The sequence below is a fragment of the Eurytemora carolleeae genome, unplaced genomic scaffold, assembly GCF_000591075.1.
Source record: "Eurytemora carolleeae unplaced genomic scaffold, Eaff_2.0 scaffold600, whole genome shotgun sequence".
In the NCBI taxonomy this organism is placed as follows: Eukaryota; Metazoa; Arthropoda; class Copepoda; order Calanoida; family Temoridae; genus Eurytemora; species Eurytemora carolleeae.
Genome location: NW_019397594.1, coordinates 94859 through 112182, shown reverse-complemented (window position 1 = coordinate 112182; position 17324 = coordinate 94859). Strand labels below are relative to the sequence as shown.

The 17324-nt window shown below is 31.6% G+C and overlaps 1 protein-coding gene across 1 annotated transcript in view; it reads right to left on the bottom strand.

The window, feature by feature from the left end:
* The window catches only part of LOC111715076 (sex peptide receptor), a 45374-nt gene extending 29909 nt beyond the window's left edge, over window positions 1-15465 (bottom strand). The window contains exons 1-5 of the mRNA XM_023490328.1: window positions 15241-15465; window positions 7024-7130; window positions 3138-3293; window positions 2158-2167; window positions 1269-1291 (exon numbers count right to left, since the gene is read on the bottom strand). Coding sequence (XP_023346096.1) covers window positions 1269-1291; window positions 2158-2167; window positions 3138-3293; window positions 7024-7106 — 272 coding nt within the window. The 5' untranslated portion in view covers window positions 7107-7130; window positions 15241-15465. The remainder of the gene's footprint in view (window positions 1-1268; window positions 1292-2157; window positions 2168-3137; window positions 3294-7023; window positions 7131-15240) is intronic.
* Window positions 15466-17324: the final 1859 nt, after the last annotated feature.

Below are 17324 nucleotides of genomic sequence, written 5' to 3'. Positions count from 1 at the left end.
CACCCTATGGCTTGATCCAAAAACGCCCTTCCCCGCCCCCAATTCTAGTGTTAAAGGGACTATAAACGAAATTTAAAGTAACCCTTAATTAATAAACTGGCATGCCTGATTTACAACGGTACCCTTAATAGATAATTTGATATAGTATGAATTAGATATCTTTGTTTTTGTTTTGAACACTTACTTTCATTTTTGATTTCTCTGCAAAAGTGGCTTGCGCATTTATTGCTTTAGAAACGCCGGTAGTGAAATTATCAGAATTAAAGTCTTTTCAATCCAGAAAAACGATGATATCTTCCTCGCTATTATTTAGATGAAGGCTTGAAGGGTACAGTTTTGAATTGTGCATGCCCCTCATAAAATGGAGGTTCACTTGACATTACGATGACAGTCCCTTCAAGCTAATATTTGTGAATTTTAAATAAAAAATAGTAAAAATCAAGTTTTTCTGATTCTTAAACTTTTGGTTGCGATAGTGCTTAATCTCATCGATTAAATTGAATATTTCAGAGTAAACTTTAAATTTCAAGGATTTAATTACCGATCTATTACGTACACTTTGTGGTAATCAGGAAATGATTAAAAAGAATAAACAGAAATCGAACTGTATTTACAGATTTTAATTCAAAAGTTTTGACCTGCGATTGCTAAACTGGTTTACTTCAGATTGAAGGATTTATACAATCCGCAATTCATGAAACTCTGTGACTGAGTTGTAGCATAAAAGCTTAAAATTAGTTAAGTATATATCTTGAAATTGTTTTAGGAGAATACAATATATGCAGTACGTATACTGTAAACTCTGGTTTAGGCATAGAGAATAGAATATATAGAGAGGAATTTACTGGAAAAAAGTGTAAAACGGAAATTTTGTTGTACTGTTTCCATACTGCAGGTGTACTNAATGCAATATGCAGTACGTACTGTAAACTCTGGTTTAGGAGAATACAACATGCAGTACGTACTGTAAACTCTGGTTTAGGAGAATAATTTTACATTATAACAAGAATATAAAGTAATATTGGGTAATAATCTAAAATTATAGTTTATAAAGTAGCCGGGAATATAAAGTATTAGGGAGTAATAATATAAAATTCTATTTAAACAAGGAGCAGGGAAAAAAAGTAATGCAGGGTAATAATATAAAATTATAGTTTATCAATGAGCCGGGAATATAAAGTATTAGATAGTAATAATATAAAATTCTATTTAAACAAGGAGCAGGGAAAAAAAGTAATGCAGGGTAATAATATAAAATTATAGTTTACCAAGGAGCCGGGAATATAAAGTACTGGTAATAGTATGGAAAATTATAGTTTATCTATGAGCCTGGAATATAAAGTACTAGAGGGTAAAAATATGAAAAATTATAGTTTACCTACGAGCCGGATATATAAAGTACTACATGGTAAAAATATAAAATAATAATTTACCAAGGAGCCGGGAATATAAAATAATAGAGGGTAATAATATAAAATAATTAAGACAGTTACTTTGTATCTTTGCAACCTGATGCTGTAAACCTTTAATATTTCAAACTTAGATTATTTGCTCAAACAGAGTTCTTAGTTTAAAATATCCAAGGTCATTGATATGCATTGGGTTGCAAAGATAAAGGAATTAGAAAGTCAGAGTTTGTGGCTATGACACTTATTCCTCTGCGTGCGTAAAATGAAAACTAGAGAAGCTACGAGGCCGCAAAGTCATACCAGTAATATCGCATAAATTAGGTCTTATTTTCTTCTAGAAACCCTTAGTGTTAAAAAGTACTGGAAAGTACTATTCTAAAACAGTAGGATCCAAGCAACTACGGAATAGAAAAACGACTGTAGTAGACTCAAGTTATGACTTCAAATAATTTTCCAATAAACATGAAACACACCAAATGTGCAGTGTGTGTATTGAGATAAATTGTGCTTAATGAGTAGGTTTACAAGCAACTGTGGAATAGAAAAACGACTGTAGTAGACTCAAGTTATGACTTCAAATAATTTTCCAATTAACATGAAACACACCAAATGTGCAGTGTGTGTATTGAGATAAATTGCGTTTAATGAGTAGATTTACAAGCAACTGGTAAAAACATTTCCTGTCTAAAACATCTTATCCACGTAATATTATCTAAATGTCGACTTCCTACAGTTTTATGTGTCTCACTGTATGATTCCTATTAAGATGAAGTATTAAAATTAATATTTTAACAATCACTTTCATATTTAGAAGAAATAAATTACGACTAGCTGAGTGACTTTTGTAATTTCTAAATACAAAAATCTTCTTTTTCTTTGGAATTTTTTTTTTAAATTTGTATTTTTTATTAAATGTTATTTTCAAATTTGAACTGCTCTATATAAATATCAAAATTTACAAAAATTACAGTAGCACGTGGAGGGTAACGATTACTAGGGGGCACTTTTAAGAAATAGTTTTTACAGAAGTGTCGCAATTCTTTGAAAAAAAATAGTTCAGTCTTTAAAATTGAATTGAATTGAAAAGCAAATGAGTTTGTATCTATACTTTATATATGTATGATTATAAAACATCAATTTACAAAGTGGCCTGTCAAAATAAATTTATTAAATCGCGAACTTTTTTTGTTTATTTTTACAATGTACACACAGAGAACATGTTCACAATTGAAATGGAAGATGGGCGCAAAGCACTTTAAAAGCCTAGTTGGTAATAATAATTCCGTCTGTTTGTCCGTTTGAATCCAATAAGCGCGAAAACGGCTAAACCGATCAGGCCCAATTTTTTTGTGGGAACTCACATGACCCCAGGGAAGGTTCATGGATTTTTACAAAATTGCCTGCCGAACTTTTGAAATTTAGAAATCCACGAAAAAAAAACGATAAATTAACAAAATTTTGTTTTTATTGTTTAATAATTTATGAACAGAAAATGGCGCAGATAGAGAATCCTTTAATAATTAAAACCAATGATAGTTGCGAAGCGCCCTGAAAGCCTAGTTATGATAATAATAGTAATTATAATATTGGTAATAATAATTATAATTATAAAAATAATACTAATAATAATTATGATAATAATTCATAGTTAATGATAATAAGAATGATAATAGTAATAAAGATAATAATGATTGCTATTGTTTTATTATTATTTCTAAAATAATAAACCTGCTGAGGACTATGATGATGAGAGTGTTTGAGAGAATGGTGATGAGGATGAGAATGGGCATGATGATACCGTAGATAGGTTCCACCATGTTTATTGGTCCTAACCAGTCACTGGCGTTCAGACGGTAGCAAGTCCCATTCTCCACACATCCAATACTGAAATAATCAAACAATTTTTTTAAAATCTTTTCCTTAAATCTAATACCCAGGTTTTCGTATACTCTAGCTTTAGTTATGCCAAGTTTTTCACTCTGGTCTAACTTTAGATATTCTGATATTGGTTGAATAGAATTGTGAATTATTGACGGTTTATTTTGATAAAAGGAGCTGAGCTGGTAACTATTGTGTTGAATACCACATAATCTCGATATCAACTTTGAAGTACTCGGACAAAGCTTAAAAGAGTACTATTGTGAATCAGACATCTATAGGCGTCAAACCTTATAGAAATCCAACGTATAGAAACGGCTACGTATAGCAACATGGCGTATTTTCCAGGAGAACATTTTTATATTTTTGAGAAATTAAATAATAAGTGTAAAGTAGATTTAGTTTTCATAAAATCCTTTTATTTAAATGGTAAAACGGAATTTTATTAAATCATATTAGCATTACTGGAGAACTTTTTTTTATACTTTTAAGAATTTTTTCCAAACCTAAAATGTACGTATTAAACTATTTTGCTCCTTTAATGTCTAGGTTATGTTAAAAAAATAGAAATTATGATAATGATACTGATAAGCTCCAATATTTTACAAAAACGTTTAATTTCTCAAAAATATAAAAAAATGTTCTCCCGGAAAATACGCCATGTTGCTATACGTAGCAGTTTCTATAGGTTAGATTTCTATAAGGTTTGACGCCGTTTTTTTGATTTACTTGAAATTCCGTTGACGGTTCCTTTAAACCCCGAAATTCCGTTGACGGTCCCTTTAAACCCCGAAATTCCGTTGACGGTCCCTTTAAACCCCGAAATTCCGTTGACGGTCCCTTTAAACCCCGAAATTCCGTTGAAGGTCCCTTTAAACCCCGAAATGTTGGCGTTAAAGGTTTGCTCTAAGATAAAAGAAGAAGATTGAGCTCCTAGATATATTTGGATCCTGGACAGTAATAAATCATCAAGTGTGCGCTCCTATTCTTTTAACTGAATGCTAGCCCCCTCCCCCCCCACCAACTTGCTCAAAAATAATTTGATTAATGGGACTGTAGACGATATCTCAAGTGGCCTTCCATTTTAATAGTGCCGTGTACGATTCACAAGAGTACCCTTTATAGCTTTATCCGATCAAGTATGAATTAGATAATATCCATATGTTTAAACATTTTCAAACTGGATTATTCTAAAGTGTGTTTTCTCTAAGAAAGTGAATTGCGCATTTCGACTCCAGGAAAACGATTTATAAATGGTCAGAATTAAACACTTTTCAGTCTATAAAAGCGAGCTTACACTACAGTTTCAGTCGAATTAAATATTTCCATTTACTGTTATAGCGCCGATGTAAGGATTTATCTCTAATTGCATAAGAGCTAGATAGAAAGATAGATGTTACCGCCATACTATTTCTATTGGTTCAGAATAGACAACAAACACATGACTGAACCCTGATTGGATCAGTCGCTAATGGACTCGGCATACTAGAGTGCTTAGCTTCCACATATTTTCATAAAAGGTTGGAGAGTACCGTTGTGAATCGGGCATGTCCCTCTTTTTATGTGTAGGGTCACTTGAAATCGGAGAAACCCCAATTGAAAATACTTAACTTTCAGATAGAAAGTTAAGGATATGACATTTATCCTTGATCACACAAAGGTTTAAAGAGTATCGTTGTAAATCGGACATGGTTATAAATGGTCCGCTTAAAATTACATCTTCAGTCCCTTTAAAGATCCCAAAACTGGAAAAATATTTTTAAGAATCAAGTAAAAGTACGAACGATGTCGGGTTTAGAGCAGAAATTCAGTAATTGAGATGTTTTCATCTGAATAGTCAGACAGCTAATCATTTAAAATCATGATAAAACGTATATTCTTAAAATGCTATTAACATGCAAAATTTAAATAAAAGAAATCATAATCACCATATTTAAAAACGAGAAATTTGTTCCTATTTAATATTATGAATTTAGTTTTTTACATAAATACGAAAAACGTATTCTACTTATCAGTTTTCCGGTGTAAAGTTTTAAAATAAATTAATGTTAATTAATTTGAAAATCTTCTGGGATATATTATCTATATAATAAAACAGGACATTCGTATATATATGTTGTCGGCTTGACAGATTGGGCTGATTTTTTTTCTGGACACTCATGGCCGGGAGGTGTTATAGGCTAAATAAATTCGAAATTTTTTCAGTTTTTTGTTTTTCATGGACAACGCCGTGCCCTTCAGTTAGTTTCTCATAATTGTCCTAGGACATTATAAGAAGATTTACAAATTACATGTCTTAGATTTTCACTGAAAAAAAGTATTTTATAATTTAATTCTAAATACATTAATATAATATCAATTTCTAAAGTCCAACAGGTGAAGTTTGATGGATAAAACATTTTTCCTCCAGACTCAAACTTCATGGGATTCATCTCTCTGGTATTCCTGATGCTGGAGACTCTAGATTGTCGGTGAGTGACAACCTAAGCCTGGTTCACCACCATATCACCAGGCCACTCATCCCTGAGCTTCTCACTCTCATCCCCCTGGTCAACTTTTGCAGTTTTCTTTTATATACATCAAAACTTTTCAACAGAATTGTTCCTCTGCACTAGTACTGTTTAAGATTAAATGAATATTTTCCCTTTGTAACAGAATTAATCATACTCTAGGGTGTCCCGCTGATCTCCATTAAAGTCTCTGATGTTGATTGAAGGCCCTCAGATAGTTTTTTCGGCTGCCTTCCTTGATCTGTATCAACACCTCAGTATCCAGGAAGATAATTGATGAATCTAACATCTTCCTTGCAAGTTCAACTAACACTGACAAATTCTGGATTCTTTACAAAATTTTGCGGATTTTGGAGTTTTTTTTGCGCGTTTTATCCGGTTAAAACGGAATAAAAGAGTTTTATTTTAATTTAGTGGCAAAATTTAGTTATCTATGTATAAAGGAATTGAGTCTTTGTAACAAATTCTGATTTTCTAATACCCATATTTTTTCCACCTGATTGTGTAAACCTTTGATATTTCAAACTTAGATTCTTTAATCTCACAGAATTCATAGTTTGAAATACCTAAGGTCTAAGGCATTGGGTTGCGAAAATATAGATATTAGAAAATCATAATTTGTGACAAAGACTCAATTCCTTTAGCTTGTTTGGGTGTCAAAACGGTTGAACTGATCGGGCCCAAATTTTGTGTGGGACCTCACGGGGCCCCAGGGAAGGTTTATGAATGATTTCAAATATTTATCTCCATAAAAATTCGATCTTCATTAAATTTTTGAAAATTTTGAAAATCCACGAAATTTTAGTGAAAATCCGCGAACTTTTTACGATGTACATAAAGAGAACATGTTCAAAATTAATTTAGAAGATGGGCGCGAAGCGCTCTATTAGGCTAGTCTATAATAAATTTAGCTTGTCCGTCTGTCTGTTTGTATCCAATAAACGTCAAAACGGCTGAACCGATCAGGCCCAAATTTTGTGTGGGACCTCATGTGGTCCCAGGGAAAGTTTTTGAATGATTAAAATTTAAAAAATTTGTATATTTTTTTGTAAAATTTTGGAAAAGTGCGAAAAAACTTTTTGAATTTTTTTTATACTGTACAAAGAGAAGATGCTGAAATTACGCGTACAGTTCCTTTAAGAGGGTGCGAATGCATGGAGTATATTAATGAAGTGAAACTAAACTGCCAAACAAGGATCCAAATATTGGCGAGGATAAACACTAACCTCCCATTCACTGTAGAAATATTTGAGCCACGTGATTCATTGCTCCAGGACATCATTGATTCATTGTCTGATAGTTCAGCCATCTCAGCAGCAGAAATATCTCCAACCTAAAAAATTTGTTTTAATTTTTCATTCATAAAGAAATTAACTTGAAATAAATATCGCATTACAGGGACAGACCGGCAATAAGGTAGTTGAACTGAGTATGCAGTGTTGTGGACAAATTCTTTAGGATTCATTTGAGGCATATAAACTTTTTAAAGATCTGTAAATCCTAAGTTTGAGCGCAAAGTCGACGTTCAAAATCGTACTTTTGGGTGGATACGTTTTCAGAATTGTTTTTTTTTTAAATTATTAAATAACGACGACAAAAAATGTAAACAAAATTCTGCAGTAAACTAATTATTTGTTTAGGAACTGGTTGAGAAAATAAAAACTAGTTTCTATTTTCAAATTATTCTAGTTTCTCATTTTTTACAAAGATTTTCTGCAGATTTTCTGGAATTATCATTAAAAAGACGACATTTGAAGAATTTGAAGGAATCTGCGAATAAATTAATAAAATAAGAAATTCAATATAATAATGAAAATGAAATAATTGATTCTAGCATTGATTTATTGACAAATTTCAAATTAAAGGGACAGCTTAACAGAGGGGTTTAATTATTTTTTGTGAACGTTTTGGACCCAGACGTAGTATCCTATTTCCATCTTATTTTAATGCGGATTCGGATCTCCAAAATATAAAAATGGTTCCGGGTCAAGCTCATGAATATTTCTTAAATTTTTCATGATTTCTTTTCCCAAAAAAAAACTGATTTTCAAACTTCTTTTCATTTTTGTCGCTGAATATGTAGAAACCTTGATTATCCATTAAAGGAAACATTACAACAGATATTATTCGAAAACAGTGAGTAAACTAAACCCAAGTAAAACAGCCAATTAAAGCAACCTACTCTGGTCCAAACTACAAAGTCTAGTAAATTGTGATTTTTTATTTAAATTATCTCGTGCTTTGTAGTAGAATACCCTCCATGCAAAGATGGGAATGCCGATTTACAATGATACCCTAAACAAGTCAAGTCAACATTGAATATCAATATTTATAGTTTTTAAAACTTATCATTTTTAATTGAGGGTTCTCTACAAAAGTGACTTGTGCATTTTTATCGGAGGAATTATTGAAATTTAAAACCAAGAAAAACGAAGATATCTTTCACATTATTACTCAGATAAAGTTTTGGATTGGGTACCGTTGTGAATTTGTAAGAAAATAACATTATAAAGAAGACAATATCTTTCTCATTGTTCAGAAAAACGTTGTGAATCGGAAATGTCATTTTTCATCATGATTACCATAAATTAGTCCAATGCAAAGTTTCAAACACAGTTCCTGTTTCTGGAAACATATTGTGAAATCCTTGGACACAAACCAGATATGATTCTCTATCCCTTGGGTTCAACTCCAATACAGGTAAGGTAAAGTTCAATGTCGCAAAAAAAGTTTCTTTATTTTTTAGTACACTTTTATATTTTTTAAAGGGAGTGTTCGCGAAAAATGAAAGGGGGTATAGGCTTAATGCGATAAAAAAGCGCTTTTGATCGCTACTAATCTTACTTCTATCTGTTGCGTCTATAAGGAGAAAATTGTAAACGACGTCTCATACCGAATAACTTAGCGCCCATACAAATTGAGAAAATTGCAACATACGACTTAGACCGGAAAAAAAATCAATTTAATTTCAAACAAATCATTCAGGTATTACAACCTATAGTCATCGATTATCTTTCGCCACATTTATATATAGTTGATTTTTCTTAATATGTTTTAATTGTTTTAATCTGAGAGTTACTTATAAAAACATTTATTCCTGTTTCGAGGATTTTTGGTAATGAAGACGACATTTTCATATTTTCCAGGAATGTTCGAAAACAAGTTGTAAGCTAAATATTATTTTAAAAAACAAAATCAATACTAGTATGAAATAATGAAATATCAAATATTTACAAATGTGGCGAAAGATAATCGATGACTATAGGTTGTAATATCTGAATGATTTGTTTGAAATTAAATTGATTTTTTACTGTATAAGTCGTATGTTGCCATTTTCTCAATTTGTATGGACGCCATGTTATTCGGTATGAGACGTCTTTATCAATTTTCTCCTTATAGACGCAACAGATAGAAGTAAGATTAGTAGCGATCAAAAGCACTTTTTTATCGCATTAAGTCTATACCCCCTTTCATTTTTCGCGAACACTCCCTTTAAGTTACTGCATAAGTTTTCTAATACCTAAATCTTTGCAATGGTGTAAACCTTTGATATTTCAAACTTTGACATTTTATCCCAACAGAATTCATAGTTTGAAATATCTAAGATCTACTTATTGGATTGCAAAGATATAGGTATTAGAAAATCTAAGACTTAAATCCTTTGTATAATTCATGAAAAGATTTTTTAAACAGAATATTTTTCCTTATCTCTGGTCAGTATCATATTTCTAGCAATTAATGCTAATTTTAAAGTCTATTTTTAACAAATTCTGACAGAATTTTGATTTTTTTTATAATATTGCTGATTCGAACAGATTGTTTTTATAATATAGCTGATTCGAACAGATTGCTTTTAAATATTGCTGATTCTAACAGACTGTTTTTATAATATTGCTGATTCGAACGGATTTTTAAAAAAATAATTAAGCAATATGCTAAGAAAGTTTTCGTAAAGGAATTGATTCAACTCAATATGAAGGTTATTGGGGACGTCAAAGGACGACTAAGGAATTTTTAATAAAATCCTGTATACATCTGACAAAGTAATCTGCATATCTAATTTTAGCACATTTTAAGAGAAAAAAAAGCACATGATCTACGGATTTTTCTGTATTTGTATGCCTTGGTTGGTTTAATTGAAAAAAATTCAATTTTTGACAAAAAAAAATCGAAAAATTGTAGATAAAATTGAATAAATTATTTTTCTTGTTTTCGTGATTTTTGATTCAGGATGTTGCATTAGTATTTACTCCAGAGAGTAAAGTTGGTTTAAAGTTAAAGTTAGTTTTCAATTCAACCTTTTTATTCGACTCTTCCTCACAAAATCAACATTTATTTACTTTTTTATCTAGATCATATATGTAGGTATTGAACAATTAACATTTTAGTATTTTTAAAAAAGTTATTTCAGTACCATAATTTATAAATTTGAAATATATTTTACTCAAAGAATATTTCTAAAATATAATAACAATGAAAAGTATAAGTGAATGTCATTCAGTTCTTTAAATGTTAAAGAAGAAAACAAATGTTTATTTTTGTCAAATACAGGGTGAGAAATAAAAGCAGTAAAATTTGTAATGGTTAAATATTTACATTGAAAATTATTAAAGTGTTTTAAACAAAACGCAAAAAACTGTATTTGGTACATAGACAGGGAAAAAATCTGCGAAGCTATTTTTTCCGAAAAATGAAATTTATGTTAAATAAAAAAGATTATTTTTTTAAATCCACGAAAGGATAAGAGCGCGCAAACCCTAAACTGAAAAACGTAACATAAAAAATTTGTCGTTTCAAAACATGTTAAAATTGATCAAGGGACATATTATGTATTTACCAAATTTTATCGGGATTGGACAATGCAAAAATGGATATATATAACAGAATGGATATAATTATATAACAGAATGGATATAATTATATAACAGAATGGATATAATTTTCTAGCTGGGGTGTCATGCAATACGTTAGACATTTGGACCCTGGACTTACAATTTGTCTTTGATTTTCGTAAAGTTAGTTGTTGTGGATTCGTATGGCGTATTTATTATTTTTGGAGAATATCTCCCCCAATTCTGAAAAATGGAAAGATAAATATTTATTGTTTACATTTTTTATATAATTGTTGGCGGATTGTTAGTATTTTTCGACGAAGAATTCACAGTCACTAGGAAAAAGAAAAGTAGATTTAAAAAACAAAAAGATTTTTCAAGTGTGTGAAAAGAAAAGTTTTTTTTCTTCGGATATAGAAGGTTTTATAAGTTCAATGTGTTGGATCTTCCATTGTTTTTAAAATGATGAAATAGTATTTAGGACTTTCAGATCAGATTATAACATTTTGTGATCTTTTTCGAGTCTGGGAAGATATCATTACTATTGGAGTACTATTGGAGGCACCCTTTGATTGGAGACCCCCTGATTCTCGTTGGAGAACCCGTTATTTTAGTCTTCAATGAAAATCTGAGGTCTCCAATAAAAATCTGGGGGTCTCCAACGAAAATATTGGGGTCTTCAACGAGAATAATGGGTCTCCAACGAAAATATGGGGGTCTCTCTTGAAAATCTGAGGGTCTCCAACGAGAATCTGGGTCTCCAACGAGACGTTCATGGGGGTCTCAAATAGTACTCCAATGGTAATGATTTCTTCCCAGAATCATATTTTTAACGTTTATCTCAAATTGTTTAATTATATTTTCCCAATTTTTGGCGCTTAATTAGTGGATAAAGAGTTGGAATATCATATTTCTTTGTTATTTGAACACAAATATCTGCAAATTCTTGAAAATTAGGACACCAAGAAGGTATTAAAAAACGAAGTACATATCTACGGTATTAGTACCACAAAATTATCTTTTTATATTTAAAAAACCTCCTGAGCAACATGTTCGACGGGAAAACTTTTTGAATAAATTTGATCAAAATTTCACTTTTGCAAATTTGAATTTTAAAGTTTAATGTATATAGTGTATACATTAAAGAAAGAAAACAACGCATGAAGATTTTGTTCGAACCCCCCAAAAAATCCAATTCATACTAAACAAAACTAAAATATGATTTGATTGTTTCATGGAATAATGTCGGGCATCATTATTTTGCGTTTTTATGAAGCTTCACGAAAACCTACAAAGTCTTACTGAACCTAAAATTGTATTTTCTATCATTTTACTTTTGTGAAGTCTTGCAGATTTTGATACTGGCAGAAGATAGATAGAAACTGAACGAAGAAAAATCATAATTGTTCGTTAACGAATGATTTGAGAAAAAGTTCAAGCTTTTTTCTGTAAATGTAATTATCTTGTATTTATATATGTATATAGTAGTACAGTAATCTCAATATATATCTAAATTCAGACTAATATTTTCTGTAAGTGTAATTATTTTGTATTTATATATGTATCTAGTAGTAATCTCAATATATATTCAAATTCAGACTAATATTTTCTGTAAGTGTAATTATTTTGTATTTATATATGTATCTAGTAGTAATCTCAATATATATTCAAATTCAGACTAATATTTTCTGTAAGTGTAATTATTTTGTATTTATATGTATAAAGTAGTAATCTCAATCACAGGCTCAAAGGGACCGAGCGCTGTCGTTAGGATGGGCTAAGGGGCCGAGTGCTGCGGCTAGAAAAGGCTAGAGGGTCGAGCGCTGCGTCTAGGACAGATTTGGGAAGTTGCCGCTTGGGAAATTGCACACTTTGGAAGTTGCCGCTTTCGAAAACGCCTGTGGGAAAGTACCTAACCTCAAAATTGTTACTAGAAAAGGGAAATAATGCACCTTGAAGGTCCAGTTTATTACATTTCATAAATTATTGACACTGGCAGAAGATTGAGAAGTGAAACCAATCTATGGATGTTAAATGGTTAAATGGTCTGCCCAAAATGGCTAAATCCCAATTTAAAATTTCTTTCTAAACAACTTATTAATTAATGGTTGTCTTAAACTAACACTTTTCAACCTTTTATCTTCACTAAAGTGAGGATTTTTAATTTTGAAGGGTACCTACAGTACATACCTACAAAACCTTTGAAGCATGAGCGCACTACAGATAATTTTTCCCAATCTTCCCAGAATTATTATACATAATATGTACATGTTATTGATAAGATTTTCATTTTGTATATATACATATTCTCTATACATTCTTTTTGTCTAATACCTGAATAGAATTTTCCATATAAATGAAAAAGAGAATATAAGAAAATAATCTTCACAGTTGTTTCCGCTGACAAAACAGTACATTATAGTACAGTGGTCGGCGTTTATATCAATACAATACAGACAAATTTTCTATTTTATTTTTTAATTCTAACAAGCCTTTTTCAAATAATTTTTAATAAGTTACCAAAGAAAAGTTGTTAATTGACAGCTCCTCTTTCTTTCCGTGTTTATATGTATCCATGCTATAATCTTGGTCAAAATAAAAGTCGTCTTTAACTTATTGATGTATACGATGACGACTAAACAGTACAGTACATAAAAGTACAGTCCAGTACAATACAGGGGTTAAGACTACTTTAAAGCTACTTTAAATGTAATTTCAAGCGACCCTCCCTTTAAATGTAATTTCAAGTGACCCTCCCTTTAAATATAATTTCAAGTGACCCTCCCTTTAAATGTAATTTTAAGTGACCATCCCTTTAAATGTAATTTCAAGTGACCCTCCCTTTAAATGTAATTTCAAGTGACCCTCCCTTTAAAAGTGTTATGTATGATTCACAACGGTACCATTAAGGCTTTTTCAAATCTAGTATGAATTAAATATTCATTTTTCGTTTATTTTCGTTTTATTTCAGAAACATTGTGAAATTATTATAATTTAACACAAATTAACGAGGATAAAACGTCATTATACATAGATCAGATTTAGGTATACCGTTAATTGAAAGTTGCCCACGGAACACGAGCAATTTCACGTAAAACATCTAGGTGTTTAAAACCCGATTAACAACGATACCTTTTAAATATATGCCCCCCCCCCCTCCTTCCCCCTCCCCTCCATGTTGACAGTCCCTTTGGTAAAAAGTAGCAGAGATCACAGTATTCATTTTTTAATTTAAAAAATAAAATTACTTTATTTTTCTCAAATCATTTAAGCCGCTTTTATCCAGAAATAAATATGGTTTTCAAAATTTAATCAAATTTGTTTTTAATCTTTCAATTTGGTGGCAAGGATAATCTTTTAAAAGATCTTATTCATGAAGTACATTTTTTAATTTATGTGATTTTAAATTCTACTGAAATTAATCTATATATAAATTTGGCTTGTCTGTCTGTCTGTTTGTTTGTCTGTCTGTCTGTTTGTATCCAATAAACGTCAAAACGGCTGAACCGATCGGGCCCAAATTTTTTGTGGGACATCTAGGGAGCCCAGGGAAGGTTTATGAAAAATCAAAATTTCAAATATTTGTCTCCATCAAAATTCGATCGTCATTAAATTTTTAAAAATTTTGAAAATCCGCGAAATTTTTTGTGAAAATCCGCGAATTATTTTTGTTTTGTTTTACGATGTACACAAAGAGAACATGTTCACAACTAATTTAGAAGATGGGTGCGAAGCGCCCTCTAAGGCTAGAAAGAAGGGCGCGAAGCGCCTTGAATTTCGAGTAATAATATAAATAAATAAAATGTCAGAAAAACAGATTAAAAACAGAGTTTTAGAAAATTTAATTTAAGCTATAAGTTTTGATTACATTTACATTTAAAGGGATTATACGCGTAGCTTCAAGTGACCTTCCATTTAAAAATATTCAATTCACAATTCAGGGAGGGCCCTCTATAAATGGAAGGTTACTTGAAATTAAGCCTCTTTAATATGTTTTTTTTTTCAATATCTACCACTGTAAAAACAAGGTGTCCCAATAAACATAAAAAATAGTCACGACTTCTACATCGTCTTTGTTACATACGGCATTACACTCCTCTAAATCCGCTATTTCTACGGTCAGTGTACAGCAGATTACTGCAGTAAGGTTTGAAAGCTTGTTCAGGATGGTATCCCATGTTAAAACAACTACAGTCCTTTGGGTAATCCTGTTTACAGTCCTTTGGGTAATCCTGTTTACAGTCCTTTGGGTAATCCTGTTTACAGTCCTTTGGGTAATCCTGTTTACAGTCCTTTGGTAATCCTGTTTACAGTCCTTTGGTTAATCCTGTTTACAGTCCTTTGGGTAATCCTGTTCTCAGTCCTTTGGGTAATCCTGTTCTCAGTCCTTTGGGTAATCCTGTTTACAGTCCTTTGGGTAATCCTGTTCACAGTCCTTTGGGTAATCCTGTTTACAGTCCTTTGGGTAATCCTGTTTACAGTCCTTTTGGTAGCCCTGTTTACATTCCTTTGGGTAATCCTGTTTACAGTCCTTTGGGTAATCCTGTTTACAGTCTTTTGGGTAATCCTGTTTACAGTCTTTTGGGTAACCTTTTTTACAAGAATACTTACTTTTTATATATATAGTTGTATCCAGGTTTAGGAGTTGTATATTCAGGCTGTATCCTTTAGGAGTGGTATATCTACCATCCAGGTCGTATCTAGGTTTATGAGTTGTATATCCAGGTTGTATCCAGGTTTAGGAGCTGTATATCTAGTCTGTATCCAGGTTTAGGAGTGGTATATCTACCATCCAAGTCGTATCCAGAGTAGGGTTGAGGATTGACTCCGTAAAAACCGGAGAAGTATCCTAAACCTCATCCTCTCTCAGGTTTTCCGACCTACCTCTCCGTTTCTCTCTCACACACACCCTCACTCCTTTAATTTAACATTTTTTTTTGCAAAAAAGCGTGTTAACATCAAGGTTATGATACAGAAAGATAAACGGTAAAAAGAATTTCTAAAAAGTCCATGAACGTTTTTCTTATTTAAACTAAAGATCTAACGTTTACGTATTTGAAAAGCGCTTAAAAAATTAATAGAAAACCACGTCTAACAATTTATAGTTTGTCAAAACCCAAAATTTGTATTTGTTACATTTTTTTTGATGTTTATTTTTTATTTTTATTAAAATATACCTTGCACACTAACGATTTAAGTTAGCTATCAAATTTGTTGCTGGATTAAAAAATATGAGCTCTGCATATTTTGCACGTACCCTATTCCACGACTCTAAGGGTTTTCTTCTTGGGAGGGGGGGGGGCACCCCACCCCCATACATGGAGTCAAACCCCAGTCTTTTTAGGTTTAAAATATGACAAACAACTCGGATCAGATAGATCTCGATCAAGTTCAATTGCCTGGCAAAAAAAAACATTTTTATTTAGTTTTAATGTTTCCCTTTCGAATTTAAATGATCACTTCTCCGTTACTAAAAGTTTTGGCATTTATTAGCATAACATATGCATATATCATCCTTTCTGGAATATGGTTATAAAATTTAAATCCGATGCAAATTAAATATAATCATTAAACAGAAGAACCTGACAAAAGTTTTCCTTTGATTTAAGAAATTAAAAGTAATCTACTACAATTTATGGGTCAAGCTCTGCTACTATAAGACAGGCTAAAGGTGCCGCGCGCTGTGGCTGGTACAGGGATACAGGGCATGTTATCCCTGGATTTAAATATAATTTTACCTCTATTAACACTTAATTTTTCACAATGAACGGGACTTGCAAGAAAATTAATTTTCGAAATCAACAGACAATAATTAACAAATCTCATATGCCGTGAATGGTTTACTGGCTTTAACTGCACTTCAACCTAGTCCTCTTTCGATTCGACATCGATACTGCCGACCTATTCAGCTCTAGCTTGGACAGTCCTATTCATCCCACCTTGTGGATCGAGATTATTGGCTTCAGTTTTAAATAAAACATGAGGTCAATGTCGGCTGGGTTTTCCACAAGTTCAACGTATGATAAGATTTCCTACCGACAAAATATCTTGAATACAACTATACACTCGAGGCAGTTTATTATCCGCCCTGCTTTTCATCCGACCTATTGCTATAAGCTAATAAGCTGCCATGCTTATAGGTCGAACTACTTGCAATCTGAGCTTAGCTCCGGGTCCGTATGAGAACTGACGGGGTTACATCAATGAACTATCCCTACTCCGAGCTACTGAGCTCTAACTGGATACACTACATGATATATCACCCATTCTGGAATATTGGCATCAGTTTAGACTAATCTTGGTAAAAACAGCTTCACATCAAACCAAAGTAAAGTCCAAGTTAGATTGAAATCCAATACGTTTTCAATCCTAACTCCTCTTCTTACAGTGTTTATGACTCATATCATATTAGATTATAGAGGTTATCCATATCATATAAGATTATAGAGGTTATCCATATCATATTAGATTATAGAGGTTATCCATATTATATTAGATTATAGAGGTATCCATATCATATTAGATTACAGAGGTTATCCATATTATATCAGAACATAGAGATTATCCATATCATATTAGAGTATAGAGGTTAATCATATCATATTAGATTATAGAGGTTATCCATATTATATCAGAATATAGAGATTATCCATATCATATTAGAGTATAGAGGTTATTCATATCATATTAGATTA